The 15843-nt window shown below is 37.0% G+C and overlaps 1 protein-coding gene across 1 annotated transcript in view; it reads left to right on the forward strand.

Annotated features, from left to right (window-relative positions):
- PLPP3 (phospholipid phosphatase 3) overlaps positions 1-15843 on the forward strand; it is an 81650-nt gene that overhangs the window by 36136 nt on the left and 29671 nt on the right. Inside the window, exon 2 of the mRNA XM_081946503.1 lies at positions 6853-7010. Within this exon, the coding sequence (XP_081802629.1) occupies positions 6853-7010 (158 nt within the window). The remainder of the gene's footprint in view (positions 1-6852; positions 7011-15843) is intronic.

A 15843-nucleotide genomic window follows, 5' to 3' on the forward strand; every position in this document is an offset into this window, starting at 1 on the left:
ATCCGAGTACACATTTGTATCACGTTTATTAGACTTTACCTGTCTTCTCATTCTGGTCTCCCCCAGCTGTTTGATGGTGACTCTGTTGGGCACCTGAAAACAGAAAAATAAAACAATTCCATCTTCTTATCATATTTCCTTAATATTGTGTTGGTCTTGTGGTTTAAATCCAATAAGAATTCTAGTCTCACAGTTCGGAGGGTACAAGTTTATCTACCCATGCATGAAATGCTTGAGTAAACAAAACTCGAGTTTTTAAAAATATATTTATGGTTTTCTAGAAGATAGTAAGAATTTGACATTGTATGTTTGTCTCTGTGTTGGGTAAATGTATAAGATATACATTCACATACCATGTATGTGTGTACTTTTCTTTTTACTTGACATTGTTGTTGAAGGTCTTAACATGTATTGTTATTCCTTTTGTCCTTTTAATAACTCTAAACTGCCCAGAGTCCATGAAGACTGAGAGGGGTTGATAAGTTGCATGAATAATCAATAAATATACTGGAGAACAAGCTTTTGTAACAGTTACTGGAAATCAACTCAGGTGCTTTAGCAAACTGGACTTCTTTCTGTCTTGTAACATCAACAAGAAACGAGAGGGTGGTATGAAAACAAAGCAAAGGGAAGAATTTGAAAGGTGGGGAAAGCAACTGTGTTTAATTTAGTGCAAAGGTGAAATTTCAGCTGGGAAGATCAGAGCTGCTTGGCTGTCACCAAAGAGAGTCCATCGATGGGTGGCCAGTGAAAGTTTATCCTCTCACATCCCCCATTCCCTCCCAATCTGCCCAAGTGTTAAGTTTTCAAAGGTTCAATATTTCAAAGCATTGAATCTAACAGATGAGTCCTTTGATTTTTCTCCCCAGTGCGTGCTGTCCTAAAATGTCATGCTTTTAAAAAAGAAATCACCTCCTATGGTTCTGGGGGTGTTAGCATTTGCAGAGGTAGAGTAAAAAAAAATGGTTGTGGAGCAAAATGTTGATAAAATAATCCATTTGGTGCCTCAAACCTACCAAGGTTCATTCGAACTCTACTATTCGGTATTAAAATGTAGTATAGAAAACAGCTTCAACTTTTTTTTTCCATTAAAGCCTCTTTGCAAATAAGACAGCACCAGCCGAGAGGAGTCAAAAAGTCACTGTGACTTCCCTCCATGCAATAGAGACATTGATTTTCTTTGTCTTTCTTTCATCTTTAGCCATTGGAAAACCTCTTCTGGGTCTTAACTGGACCAATGAATATTCACACTTGTTTCAACCAGCACTGCAAGCAGAGAGGGTTTCATTATATGCCGGAAAGAAAGAGATCACATTATTTAATATTTTTAAGGCTGAATCTTCAATTAAAGAATGGAAGAATGAAGAATAGATTTCTTAAGCCAATATATTGTCATGAATGCAAGAGTCTCCAATGAGATTCTTTCATGGCAAAGGATGAAATAGAAGCTCAGTCTCTACTCAGAGTCCAGCACCTTACAATGTTAAGATGAAGGGGGAAAACAAGGAAGTGATCTATGCAGTGACCAGCATTACCATTAGTGGCTGACTCAGATGTTGATGCCAAGTAATGTTTGAGGCTCTTTTTTGCGTTTTCTCTTTCACAAAGACTTCATCAAGGAGTTGGATCATCTCCAGTTTGGCTTTCTCTATATAACAAAATTAACATCATAACTCAATAATTCAGCTCTTGTAAGTAGAGTTCTTTAGCCTTACGCAAGTTGAACAAACCCATCTCTGCATTGCCCCATGTGGATGGGATACCTAGCATTTTAGGTAGCAGAGGAACTGGTGCTGTCATGCTCAGGACTATCCTCAGCCTGTTGGAAAATGGCCCCAGATTCTTTGATCGATATCCAGAGTAGTATTTTTTCCCCATCTGCCAGCATAAGTCAACCTGCCATGCTTCATTCCATTCTACTTGAATGCCTCCATTCCTGTTGGTTAGGGTGTGCTTTAGTTGGTGCCTCCCTTGTCCCCCATCCTGAAATTAGTTGTTGGTGTTGTTTAGTTTGTTGTTGTTTATTTGTGGAAAGGGGATGGACTTTTCTTTATTTTGTTGTATTTTGTTTTGACTTGGTGAATTAACAAGAGCTCACGTTTCTCCTTCTAGACTAAGTGTCAGGATGAACTGTACAACAGTTGTTTTCTCCCGAGTCAGAGAATGGAAAGCAATTGTTGATTGATACCCTGGAATAAGTAAGAAGGGGAAGAAGCAGGGAAGCCCACCAGTTGGAAGCCATATTAACCATAGTCCAGAGAAAATACTTAGCTATTACTGTGGGTGGGATTTCTAAAGCTGGCTTCATTTTAGCTAATTCACACCCAGATGACAATCAAGACTGCACTGCAGGAAACCTTTAAAGTCCAGCTGAAAGCCCCATGAATGGAGTCTATTTAGAACAGAGTGGGATACAGAAGTAGCAAAGCTGTTAATATTCCTGGTTTAACTGAAAGCAGAAATTGGTTGGGGGCCTTTCCTGTAAACATTCACACTCCAGTGTCTTTGTGTTCTTTTTCCTCTGTGATTTTCATCTGTGGTGACCCCACAATTGCCTCTCTCTAGGGCCCAAGGAAAGTTTCATCTGTACATTTATTTTCAGGGTGGCCTAAATCCATGCTGGAATCTCGATGCTAACCATTCCCATAAGATGGGTTGGATGCCAGACATTGTGGGTGGTGACTGACACCCAACTCTTCAAACAATCTGGGCTCCAAAAGATAATCTTTAGAAGCAAGATTACCTCTCCCAGCACATTGGCACCACCATGTTCTTTCAGAGGGCAACGTGTGGCTAGCCTAGATGTAACCTTTCTAAACATGGCTTTGGCCCAGGCCTCAGAGTCTGGGCATGTCATGGGTTCTGTGAGCAATATCCGTTCAGCTCCTGTGGGTGTGTTTATGTTTCTCATATGAAAATAGGCAATCTGAGGTTACTGCTGTGTTGGAAAAATGTCAAGACTCAATTGGCAATATCCCACCAAACCACACGTTTGCAGGAGACAAAAACAAAACCCTTGAATTTCTAAAACCAAGCCTGTATACTTGTGTGTATCTGTGTGGGGTGTGTGTATCTGTGTGTGTGTGTGTGTGTGTGTGTGTGTGTGTGTGTAACACATGTGTAATGAAATAATTGAAAAGACTAAAAGAGATGAAGAAACTAAAACATATGAAGAACATTTGTAGGATTTGGGTTTGGCCATTCTAGAGAAAAGAAGGACTAGGGTGACATGATAATTCCAGTATTTGAGAGGCCGCCACAAAGAGGAGGGGGTCAGTTTACCAGAAGGGAAGACAAGAAACAATGGATGGAAATTAAACAAGGAGAGAAGCAACCTGGCATTAAGGAGAAACTTCCTAAACAGTGAGGATAATTCATTGCCTTCAGAAGTTGTAGGTGCTTCCTTTCACCAGCGAGAATTGCAAAAATGTTCCCGGAGTGTTCACCTATCTGCTGGAAATGCAACAAACAACATGGAAATACTACCATATGTGGTGGACGCGCACAGCTGCGAAAAAGTATTGGAAAAAAATAAAAGATTGGTTAGTGGAGATTGATACACATCAAATTGCACTAAAACCCGAATTATTTTTGTTAGGGATTATAAAAGGAAATTATGAAAAAAATATTAGATACTTAATTTTACACATTGTTATGGCAGTGAGAATTACATTCGCACAAAACTGGAAAAATAATTATATACCAACAGAAGAAAATGTAATTAAAAAAATATTAGAATGTGCAGAGATGGATAGACTCATGAAAGAACTAAAAGAGAAAGATGAATCTGAATACTACTCCATATGGGACTTATTGTACAATTGGCTAGAGGAAAGGAGGGGAAAAGCAGGAAAGCAAAAAAGAGGAAGAAAGATCAACAAAACAATAGACAACTACAAAACCAGAAAAGGATTAAAAGATTGAAATATGAGATAGACTATAGCAAATAAATATTACACAAAATGACATAAATGTAGTAAAAACTGTTACACATAGAATATATAGAATATATAGAATATTACATATAGAATGAAAAAAAAATGTATGAAATAATGTAAATGCACAAATATATGAAGTCTTAGTTAAAAAGATTTATTGGTATAGATAAAACACACAACAGATAGGTAAAAATGTAATGTGTTGCAAAGATGTGAAGTTTGTACAAACAAAATAAAATTTATAAAAAAAAGAAGTTGTAGGTGCTTCATCACTAGAGGATTTTAAGTAAAAACTGGACATTCACCTGTCTGAAATGGTATAGGGTCTCCTGCTTGAGTAGGAGGTTGGGTTAGAAGACCTCCAAGGTCCTTTCCATCTCTGTTCTGATTGATTGAGTGAAAAAGAAAAATGAACACCCCCCCCCCAATTGTTCCTTTAATGAAAAGAAAACACAATATAGTGTCCTATCTCCTTGAGAAGCCACTTGCCCTTTTGTTAAAGCCTTATTTAGATAGGTTTAATGTGTGATGGAACATATGTTTTACAGATCGGTCATGTGAAAACTATTAAAAAGAGGAACTAGAGCAATAACAATAAGCCACGTAACCATGGTGCATTTAATCCCTGAAGTTTGACTATTAAAGTATTGCTTGTGCATATGAAGCCAGATCACATCATGCTGTGTTAGCTTTTCAGCAGTCAATTTTCATTGGGATGCAAAGGGTTTTTCTTAAATAAAAAAAAAGGATTATTAGTATCACATACTTTTGGCTCAGAAGCCCAACTCTGTCTCCACATTGGCAGTCTCCCAATATAATTTAGGTTGGGGAAAGAGGATGTCTGCATATGCTTTGGGCTGCAAAATGAAGGCTCAATTGACAAGAATATTGCTGCTCAGTAATTATGAATGTGTTGTAAAATAGCTGCATAAACAAAGTTGCCTGATTAAATTCCAGGTCAAAACTTTCCTGATTGCAATTCCCATTATCATTTTTAATGTATGTTTATTAAAATACAGTAAATATTGCTGGTAACAAGTCACAATTAAAGAGCAAGAACGTAGTCTTTCTATTTTCATCAAACCGTGGTTTTTCCAAATTTTTCCCAGTTTCAGGAAGATAATTCAGTTTTCTTTAATTTATTTGATTTACATCCTTCTCTGTTTTTGTTAGCCCTTAGGACACTTAATTAAATGTAGAAGAAAAACAATTTATAAAATAGTAAAAGGTCATATTAAAATTATTGATAAAATGAAAGGAAGACCATCTTGTGTCCTTATAAAGGATGGTTAACACACGGAAACCCTAATACGGTGGGAATTGGGATTTAGATTCTAGTGCTGTCTTCCAGACATGGGTACTTTCTTCCTGCTTGTATAAGATCACCAACTCTATAGTCAGAAGGCTTAGAAGCTTTAGGGGTAAGAGAACTGTGCCAAACACAAGCAGTGTGCCACCATTAGAGCCTATCAGGAAAGGTCCATGTACAGTGTTGGCATCTAGAAGCACCGTTGAGAGGCCCTTCCACCACGTTCATGAAAGAGCTACATGAAGCTGATAGTAAACTATGTAAAGTGAGCAAACTGTTCCCCATCAAAAGCCAAAAGTGGGGCTTTGAAAAAGACCAGTTGTCCTGAGAAATCCACATACTCACAGCCAGGGTGACAAAGTGAGATCTTGGTAAATAAAAGGCCTTGAACACTCAAACTTTTGATTCCCAACCAGCCACAATGGTAGTATTCTACCTCTGACCCTATTTAGTTCTCTTGTTAATGTCAGTCTGGCTCACTGTGCAAGGTTCAGCAGATATCAGAATCTGCCCCAGTCCATGTACCACAATGTAGGTGAAGTAAATAAGCTGGTAAAATGCTCATCTTGCTGATTGCTAGAACCACAGAAAAACGGCACCTTTCTTAATGCCAATTATGTTAGTGCTAGATCTCTCCTTTTGTATCAATCCCCACTGTCGGTCCTAGCCCTGGCACAGTAATAGCACCAGCTGCAGCCATGAAATCTCTTGGCAAGTTCCAGGGTTATGGGGAAGTTTTTAATTTGCCAATTCTAAGGGAGAGGAGCATTGAGACAGTAAATTGGCAAGAGCATTGGAGAGCATGCATATACACTTCAAAGAGAAAAAAAAGTTACTTCTGTAATTCTGGAAGTATCCTTTTGAGCAGGGGTGGGCAATCATGGCCCCTTTTCATCTGTGGACTTCAACTCCCAAAATTCCTGAACCAGCGTGGAATTCTGGGAGTTGAAGTCTACAGGTCATAATGGGGCCATAGTTGCCCATCCCTACAATTGAGATTTAGTGTTTCTGAAGCAAAAGATACAAAACTCTACCCTTTCCCCTCAATTAGAAAAAGTTGATGTTGGTTGGCTATCAAATAAGCTGAGGACTTGTGGGCCCCTATGTTTTGTTAAAGGGGCATTTCCTAAGCACAGTGGTGTCTTTCATCAAGCAATATGTTGCTTATTTCATAGTAATTCATATAGATGGGCTAATAGAAACCATATTTCTGTTTGGCAACTTTCCAAGTATGTTTTAGAGATGATTACATTTGTTATTGGTAATGTAAACTTTATTCAAGATCTTCAGTTTAATCTTGTGAACTCACCAGGAAGTTCATTCTGATTATTTGTGGTTGGGCAGCACATAATTTCTGTAGCTTTTGCTGAGCAGAAACAAACCCACTATCTATGTCCATCCCACCTTTGCTTTCTATACTACAAGGTAGATGATGTTTTAAAGATGACAATTTTGCTGGACTGGATGATTGTTCTCTTATGGGTCTGGCTTAAGATGAAGTTGCAGGCTTTCACTGAATTCTTAGTAATGAAGATTTCTTGGTTATTTGGCCAAGTTTTTCTATGTTTCTTACAACTTTTTCTTCTCTTGCTTTTCTCCTATTAGCTGGATTGCCATTTTTGATCATTGAAACGAGCACAATCGCACCCTATCCACGGGGATTTTACTGTAATGATGAAAGCATCCGATACCCTATGAAAAGTGGAGAGACCATCAACGACGCTGTTCTCTGTGCCGCAGGCATTCTTATTGCCATACTTGCTGTAAGTAAGACAAATAACAGAAATCTGCATCTTGTAACCATATTTGCAATAAAATGTTTTCGGTCTTTAAGCAGAACAATTGGCAAAGCCATTATATTGGGATTTTGGTTAGACTTCAGCCATGGTTGGTTTTTAAACACCAGGGCTTAATTTAAACTCAGCCACTGGATTGTAAACAAAATACTGTACCTGTCTTTTGCTGCTATTCATAAATAGCTATTCATTAAACTATCTTTTGTGGGGGGGGGGGGAATGGTGGTGGAGTAACTGGCTCTGATATTACAGTTTCAACTGCAAAATATATCTGGCCACTATGCGGATCAAAATAATGTAAATGAAGTTAGCGTACCATTGTTCTATCTCTGAGGATAGAACTAGATGATTAAAATGTAGCACTTGGATAACTTTATGAATCAAAGCATATAGAAATAATCTCACTGTAAGGACATGATGGCCTTTCAGAACCATGCAAAGAAGATAAATGCCACAAAATTTAGTTTCTACCATTTTTACATTTCAGTTACGTGCAGCTAGGAGCTTCAAAGGTTCTGGTGCACAGTATCCCTAGACTGATAAGGTTTTTTGAGGGGTATTTATCTATATTTTATGATGAATCATGAAGTATTTTCTTTCTTGGAATTGTTAGCCATTGTCTGTTAATATTTCTCACCTGGTACAGGTAGTTCTTGACTTACGATCACAATTGAGTCCAGAATTTATGTTGCTAAGTGAGAAATTTGTTAAGTGAGTTTTGCCCCATTTTATGACTTTTCTTGCCACCTTTGTTAAGTGGCAAGCTTCTAAATTAGTAACATGATTGTTAAGTGAATCTGGTTTCCCCATTGACTTTGCTTGTAAGAAGTTCACAAAAGAAGATCACATGATCCTAGGACAATGCAGCCGTCATAAATGTAAACCAGTTGTTAAAGCATTCGAATGTAAATCAGATGACCAACAGTCATGCAATGATCATAATTGTGAAAAATAGTCATAAGTCACTTTTTTCAGTGCTGTTGTAACTTCAAACAGTCAGTAAACAAACTGTCATAAGTCAAGGACTACCTGTATTGGGTTCAGAGATTAAAAACTAAAGAAGTATAATTTGAAATGAAATGTGAAATTGGAAAAATGAAGAGAATTGGGGTCTAAATTATATAGGGTCTATGGGCCTATACTACCACAGTTCTTTGCACTGAAATAATAATTTGTTCGATATTCTTTTGTTTGGAGATATTTATGCAAACATTTTCTCAAATCCAATAACATTTTGAATCTTGGAAGGTATGAACTCAGTGTATCATAGGTAGTAAGAGACACTATTTTATGCATAGACACATAAATGGAATTGGTTTTATAATCGAATTTTACTAACTACCAAAAGTCTCAGCCTGTATGGAATGCCAAAGTAATTACTATGTGCAATAAGAATAAATCTTTGGCTATGTTTTTTAAACCATAGTTTGTTATGTGTCATCCCACAAGCTATGATTTACATTTGCTCTGCAAGGTAGATGAAACTTTGGATGTTTAAAATAAGTAGCAATTAATTCCTTGAAATGCTTAAGAGAAGAAGGAGGAGAGTCCATGAAATCAAGGGTAATTTTTACAGTAACAAATAACGGTTTGGTATGCTTATGAAGTAAGTCATTCCGATAAACGCTGGAAAGTTGGGTTATGTTTCAGATTATACCAGGACATTTAAGTGCAGGGCTGCACATGATCAGCTACACAAAAACACTGATTTGTAGACAAATGTAATTTCCATATTTCAGGATAATTACAGTAATTTATTTACATGAATAATCTTATGAGAAGAATTTTTTGTTCATATGAATGGCCAACTTTGTTATTTCCTCTCCCAGGCAATTAATTCATTTCTGAATGCCAGCAGGATGACTGGACTGATCAGTCAGATGCCATATTTTTAGTCTTCTTAGCTGAGAGGCTGTCTGTCCTTTCTCCACTTTTTCCTTTTTAATTGTTTTTTTTTTAAATAGAGATGGTAGTGGTAGAGATGATACAAATAAAATGGTTACTACAAAATTTAAAACATTCTAGTTAATGCAGCTATGTTTACAACTTAATGTTCCCTGTACTAGTCTTGTTAACACTTCAACTAAATAAAGCATTGCAACATTGTTATTGTGTACATAACCTGCTCATTTAGAAAGGTAATGATTGATGAATAACCCAGTGACAAAAAGAAGATAATTGTTTAGATTACCATTTCTATTCTGTATTAATTTTATTTATATAACCATGACCTACATAGCTGATAGAGGCCATAGCAGCTGTAATCCCTGCAGGTTGAAAAATTATATTTCACTGTTTCCAAAAGTTGACTTGCAGACAACTTTCCAAAAGACAAATACACGTTTCCTTTGAAAGATATAATTTAGGTTCCAGGTCTGTTTTAGTAGAATATGAATTCTTCAGAAATATACAGAGTCCCTATTCTTGTCTTACTGTTAATGATCATTTTGTTTTCAAACAATATAGAAACGTTGAGGAAGAATCAGCATTCATTTTTTGTGCTAGAACTTTTAAGTATGGATTTTTTGTTTTTTGTTATATCTGTGAAAGGTGTAGGTCATGTTTTATGAAGCTTCTAGGATCCACAAAGTTCTTGTTAAATAAACTTTGGAGGTTATGACCTTTGTCTCCTATGGTGCATGAGAGGATATGAATGCACAAGGCACTTGAGATACTAATTGCCTTAGGGACCATGCTTCCAGACCTCCCCTAAATATTCCCAGAGATTACCCCAGTCTGTATTTCTTTCACCTTAGAAGATAACACCTTAACTTTTGAGGTTCTCATTTTATCCATTAGTTCTAGTCATGATTTATAAAAGGTTCCCATAAAGGTCAACGTAAAGGTCTCAGTTCTAACAAAAGGCTTTTTCTTTCCATATTTGAGTAATGAGCTATTCATCTTTTGACTTCTGTGTTTCATCAGTTTAGAAAAGACACTTGATGTACATTATGCACAAGAGACACAGATGATGTAAAGATCACATGCATACTTACATGGGAATACATTTAAGTGCACCCTCTAGCTAGCCTTTGCTTCTGAATAAACATGTATAGACATAATAATGTTACATGTTCTTGGGCAGGATTTAAATTGTCTTTTTAGATAGTAGATTACTGAAGTTTTTAGAGGATAGGAAAATAACACCTGCAATTATTCCTATGTTAGATCTGTCATCTAGATGTACCCATGTTTAGCTACAAAGTCTGGCAGAATATAGTATATTGGGGGGGGGGAGAGAAACAGTTATATTTGTAAAAAGATACTATTAAAAATAAGATTAATATGTGTGCTAGGAGTCCTTGCTTACTAACCATTCATTCAGTGACTGTTCAGAGTTATGACGGTGCTGAAAACACGATTTAAGCCTGGTCCTCAACATTCTAGCTGTCTCAGCACCCCCACAAACATCTAAGTGTGATCTGGGCATTTGGTACCCAGCTCACACTTAAATGGTTGCAGTGTTCCACAGCCACAGGATTGTCATTTGTGACTTTCCTTGCTGGCTTCCCACAGGGAAAGTAAATGATGAATCATAAATCATTTGTACCCTCCCCTCCCTGGTAGCAGCCAATCCTGGCCCTGCTGTGCTATCACCGTGACTAACCTCCCTGCCATCCTGCCTGTGAGCTGTCTGGAACATGCTTAATTGAGCACGTTAATTAATTCTTGCTTAATGATGACTGCATCACTTAACAACAGAAATTCTGGTCCCAGTTATCATTCTTAACTGAGAACTACCTGTATTCAACAGAAATCTTACAATTTTCCATCTGATTAGATCCTTAAAAATATAAGTGGTGCTCGACTTACAATCACAATTGGGGTTCCTAAGCAAGGAGGTTGTTAAGTGAGTCGTGGCTAATTTTACAACCTTTTTGCCAACCCTGCAATTGTTAAGCAAGTCCAACTTCCTTGATTTTGCTCATTGGAAGCTGGCTGGGAAGGTTGCGAATGGTGATCACAGGATGCTGTAATCTTTGTAAATAAAAGCCGGTTAAGCTAGCAGTTGAATTTTGACGTCAAATCACATTTTTTTAGTGCTGTTATTTTAAGTGGTCACTAAATGAATGGTCATAAATCAAGAACTACCTGTACAGTAACTTGAAAATTAAAAATTCCTACTCAGAAAGGGACAATTGCAAGGGTGACTTGACAAAATCAGAGGCAAGTTCTGTTAGAGACTTTTCAAGGATTTGCTAAAAACCATTTTCAGTCCTGTTTTCAGCATAGTGAAATGCTGTGCACTTTGTTCTTAACATCACTACTCCCCTTTAAGCATTTCCAGCAGTTCACACCACATGCATCCTCTTTGCTGGAGACACAAGTCAGAAGAAGAGCTTAATATCTTTAAAACTTGTTTATTCAGGATGAAGTTTCAGCTTTTGCACATCTGTACTGAATTAGTTGTCGAAGCATTCTTTCTTTCTTTTTTTCTTCCTACTAAAAAAAAAAAATGGGGTCAACATTGCCAAAAGAACAAGATTCTCTTACTTCAACTTATTAAGGGTTTTGCCACAATTTTGGCTAAAGAAGTAAGGGTCATGACTATGTAATAGAATGCTGTTGGGGAGGCAAACTCCAATTTTCAAACTGCTATATTTGTGCAATTATCAAGACCACCAGCAGTTTAAAAGAAAACATTAATCTTCTCAAATACTCACACATGTCCCTTAGGCAAGTTATTAGTAGTTTTTTAAAGGGTGCATATTTTTGTATATGCCAAAGATAGAATCACTCTGTAGTTTTGTTGCTCTCTCCTAATTCAACTGTAATCATACTCCTGGTTACATAAGATTAAGTTTGATTATGTCCAATCTGTGTTGTAAATTTTAATTTTTACAATGTTTTACTATATCAGGCAGAATTTATTTATCTTTGATGGTGTATGCAAAATAATAAAAAAATGAAGCTAGAAAGATTCAATCAGTTTGTGATTAGAAATTTGAAGGCATCAATATTTGATTTCAATTGATCTCAGAGTCAATTTGCTAAAAAAATTTAGACCCTAGGCTATAATGGGAGACATCAACATTTCTGTAGCTGCTTTAATTTGTTTGGCAGAGTGAGTTGAAAAGAGCACACATAGAAGAGCTTTTTAATTTTAAGCTCAAGGATTTGCTGAAATAATTTTTGAACCTCTTTTAAGGTAAAGTTAGTATGTGTGAGGAACCGATAGCTCCCAAACTGAGTGGCATATAATTAGTAAGCTTTCCCCAGTATAGAAAGTATCCACCTTCACAATAAAAATTTTCAAAATTAAAACTTCCTAAAAAGTTTTCTACCTCCTAACTCCGTGATGGCGAACCTATGGAGCCATTTGTCAGGGCACGTGAGGCGCTGCCCTGTAAGCTGGCCAGCGCGCATGCGCGCGCTGGCCAGCTGAGTTCACCATTTTAAAAGCTATTTTTCGCCTTCCCCAGGCTCCAGAGGCTTTATAGGAGCCTGGGGAAGGCGAAAAGAGCCCCCCGCCCCCCCGGAGGCTACAGGGACCGTCCAGGTTGCTCGGAGGGTCGTTTTAAGCGTTCCGAAGGCTTCAGGGACCGTCCGGAGGCTTCCCTGAAGCCTTCGGAGCGCTTAAAACCACCCTCCGAGTAAACCGGAAGTGACTGGGGGGGAGGCTCTTTTCGCCCTCCCCAGGATCTTATAAAGCCTCTGGAGCCTGGGGAGGGCGAAAAAAGCATGTAAAAATGGGGGGGTTGTGCGTGCATGTGCACTGGGGGATCGCGCGTTACCTTATGGGTGCGGCACGCCCGCACATGACCCCCCCACGCTCCCCCCCCTTGTGGCACGCGAGCCAAAAAAGGTTCGCCATTGCTGTCCTAACTGTTTACTTTTGGCATGACTAATTGACAAGGTTAACTTTTGGCAGGAACAATATATTATATATTCTTTGTGCAAACTTTAAAACTTTAAAAAATTGCAGATAAGTGTTAATATTACTACTGCCTATTATTATGTAATCTATAATATAAAAATAGTATAGTTGAAACAGCAGCTAAGCAGTCTCAACTCACTCAGGCAGACAAAATGATAAATTTATCAAAATAAGCCAAGACACAAAAAATTGCAGAATGGAAACAGAAATTACTTTTATTTTTGAGAGAGGGGGAGAAGAATAAAATGGTGACTTGGGAACTGCAAACAGTTTGGGCAAAGAGACTGAGATATAGTTCAAGAATTAAGGACAAATAAGCCAGAAAGGGGCTCAACCATTCCTCCTCCTCCTCCTCCTCCTCCTCCTCCTCACACCCATACCTGGGTAGAAACTAGCAATAAATTTGGATCCTGCCAACCAGAAAGCCAACTGAACCTCAAAATTGCCTTCAAATCTCTCTGAAGTTATTTGAAAGGTCCTGATTTGATCCAACGCCCTGAATTGATTTGATTATTTGACTTGTTCAAATAATTCAGTCAGATTTTCTTCAAGGCAGATAACCCCTTCAAAGTTCTGCAGAGGACAAATGGACCTGTATAAGATCTATTGGGTGGAAGTATCAATCGCTGTAAAATTTGAAGTTTTTTTGTTTTGCTTTATCGTGTTTTTATGCACTGACCATTCATTCATACATATCCCAGGAAAGGATTTAAAACAGTCACATGGATCAACTTACATTTGTTTATTTTCCTTGTATTTAATCAAATATATTGAATATAGGCTTACTACAGGCCGTATTTCTGCATATGTGGTAGAAATACATTCCAAAGTCTCCTCAAAAACCACAGAGGATTTGTAAGCGATTCATCTTCCAGTAAAGGAACAATGTTTCAGTTGCCTGTAAATAACTGCAATAGACCATCTGGCAATTAATTGCATTCTTCCAAAGAAAAAGAGATTGGGTCAGAGATGCCTTTATTCATCCTGTATGCAAATCTAATTCTTGGCTTTCTGCCTGCATTTGAAGGTAGTTCAACAAACAGACAAGCCATCAGCTGGACAGCACTTGTATCTTAAGGATTTCCAGCAGATTTTGGAACAGACCAGGTCCTAAACCTAGGTAGCTTTAGTGAAGCTCCACAGCTTTCATATCAATTTACATTTGGGAAAGTATTGCAGTTTTGAGGTCCAAATAATGTATGGAGTTTTATTTATAAACTAAAAATACCTTTATGTTTTTCTTCAATTTTATTCCATGAATGCTCCAGATTTAAATTACTATAATCAATTTCCCTGTCTTCTCTTTCACATCCGGATTCTGTAGTTTACATAATCCATTGCTTCATTCAGCTTCTGTTTTCCTCAGTCCAGTTTCTCGAACCAAGAAATCTAGAAGCTTACTTCCATCTTTTTTTAAAACCTTCTTTTGTTTCCTGCAAACTGGGTTTGCAGGGCACAATAATCTGCTATGAATTATATCTGTGTATACTAACTGCTATCTTAGAAAGAATCTTCTTTTTCTTTGACCCATAATTGTTTCTTATTAGACACTCTTAACCAACAATCCGTAAGCTTAGTGCCTGCTCAAAACCAGTAGTGGATTTTTGAAACGTTGTTGTTGTTCTTAGGTAAATGTAGAAGAAATGTGCTAAACATTAAAAAGAAAATTTGGGAGATCTATTGAGCTTTCTGATGTCCTCACCTGCATTAAGCACTTCATATTTTAAGTAATATAATTAGCAATGTGTGTTTTGTATGTCACTAATGAAACACATTTATTGTGTTGACCCTTCAATTCTGGACTAGTCTCCAATCAAGTTGTTTCCATTTGCCTAAGATTTTGCATTTGGCTTTATTTCCTCTGTTTCTTTTAGGTTTTTGTGGCTTTGGCATATTGACTTTTCATTTTATTGATCTTTCGGCTTCTTCTTTCATGATTGAATGTTTGGAATTTTGCTTTAGAAATTAAAATATTGAAAACCAAATCATAGCAAATATAAAAAGTTTCCTACAAGTAGTGTAATCCATTGTTTCTCGTTTTGTATCTAGAAAGTAGTTCTTGAAAATTATATTTCTCCTTTGCTTGAGACCTTTTAAAAAGTTTTAGTTCTTTAGTTCTATTTTTAGTTTCACTAGAAGCAATTACTAAAATTGGAGTTCAGAGCACTTATTTTGAAAATATGGCAAAAAGTAATTAAACGTACGTTTCTCTTTCAGTGAGCATAAACATTTGGACTTGATTAAATTGTGTATTTTCATTAATTGTCTTCAGGTTTTGAGATTAGAAGATGCTAGGCAAGCATGTTTATACAGATGATGTATAGTATTACTATCAAGTCCAAGGCATTTCCGGTAGATGTGGAAATAACCTAGCTAAAGCTTGTGAATTTTGCTAGTAAAAGCAGGCTATATATCGGAAGCAGCAGAAAAATATGAGCAAGTATGAACTCATCCAAGATCGTAAGCACCATTGCATTAATAATTGAATGTAAACACCATTAAGATGTGCTCCTGAAAACTCTTATTCAAGTATGCCTATGCTGATTACATTTCATGTTATAATACTAGTTTATTGTATTATAAAATAAAATATTTTAGCATCACTTCTGTTCTTGCTTGCTTACTTGATCTTTCCGCAGAATCATTTTCATTCATTATGTCATCTATCTTGAAGCACCTGCTGATGTAAATATTCTCCTTCTGTCTGGTATACTTCTAGGAAATTGCAGATTTGTGACTCTCTCTTCATTTCCAGTCCTGCATCTAGTACTATATAGCAACTGGATGACATAAGCATATAATTAGAAGGCAAGCTATAAATGCTGATTTATAGCACTCAAAAAATGAAGCCTTTGCCTGATTAATTTCACCGTGCTTTCTACATAATGCCATGAAACAAATTTCTTTTGGAAATGGCCTTTC

The sequence above is a fragment of the Natrix helvetica genome, assembly GCF_964273705.1.
Source record: "Natrix helvetica genome assembly, chromosome: 3".
NCBI lineage: Eukaryota > Metazoa > Chordata > Lepidosauria > Squamata > Natricidae > Natrix > Natrix helvetica.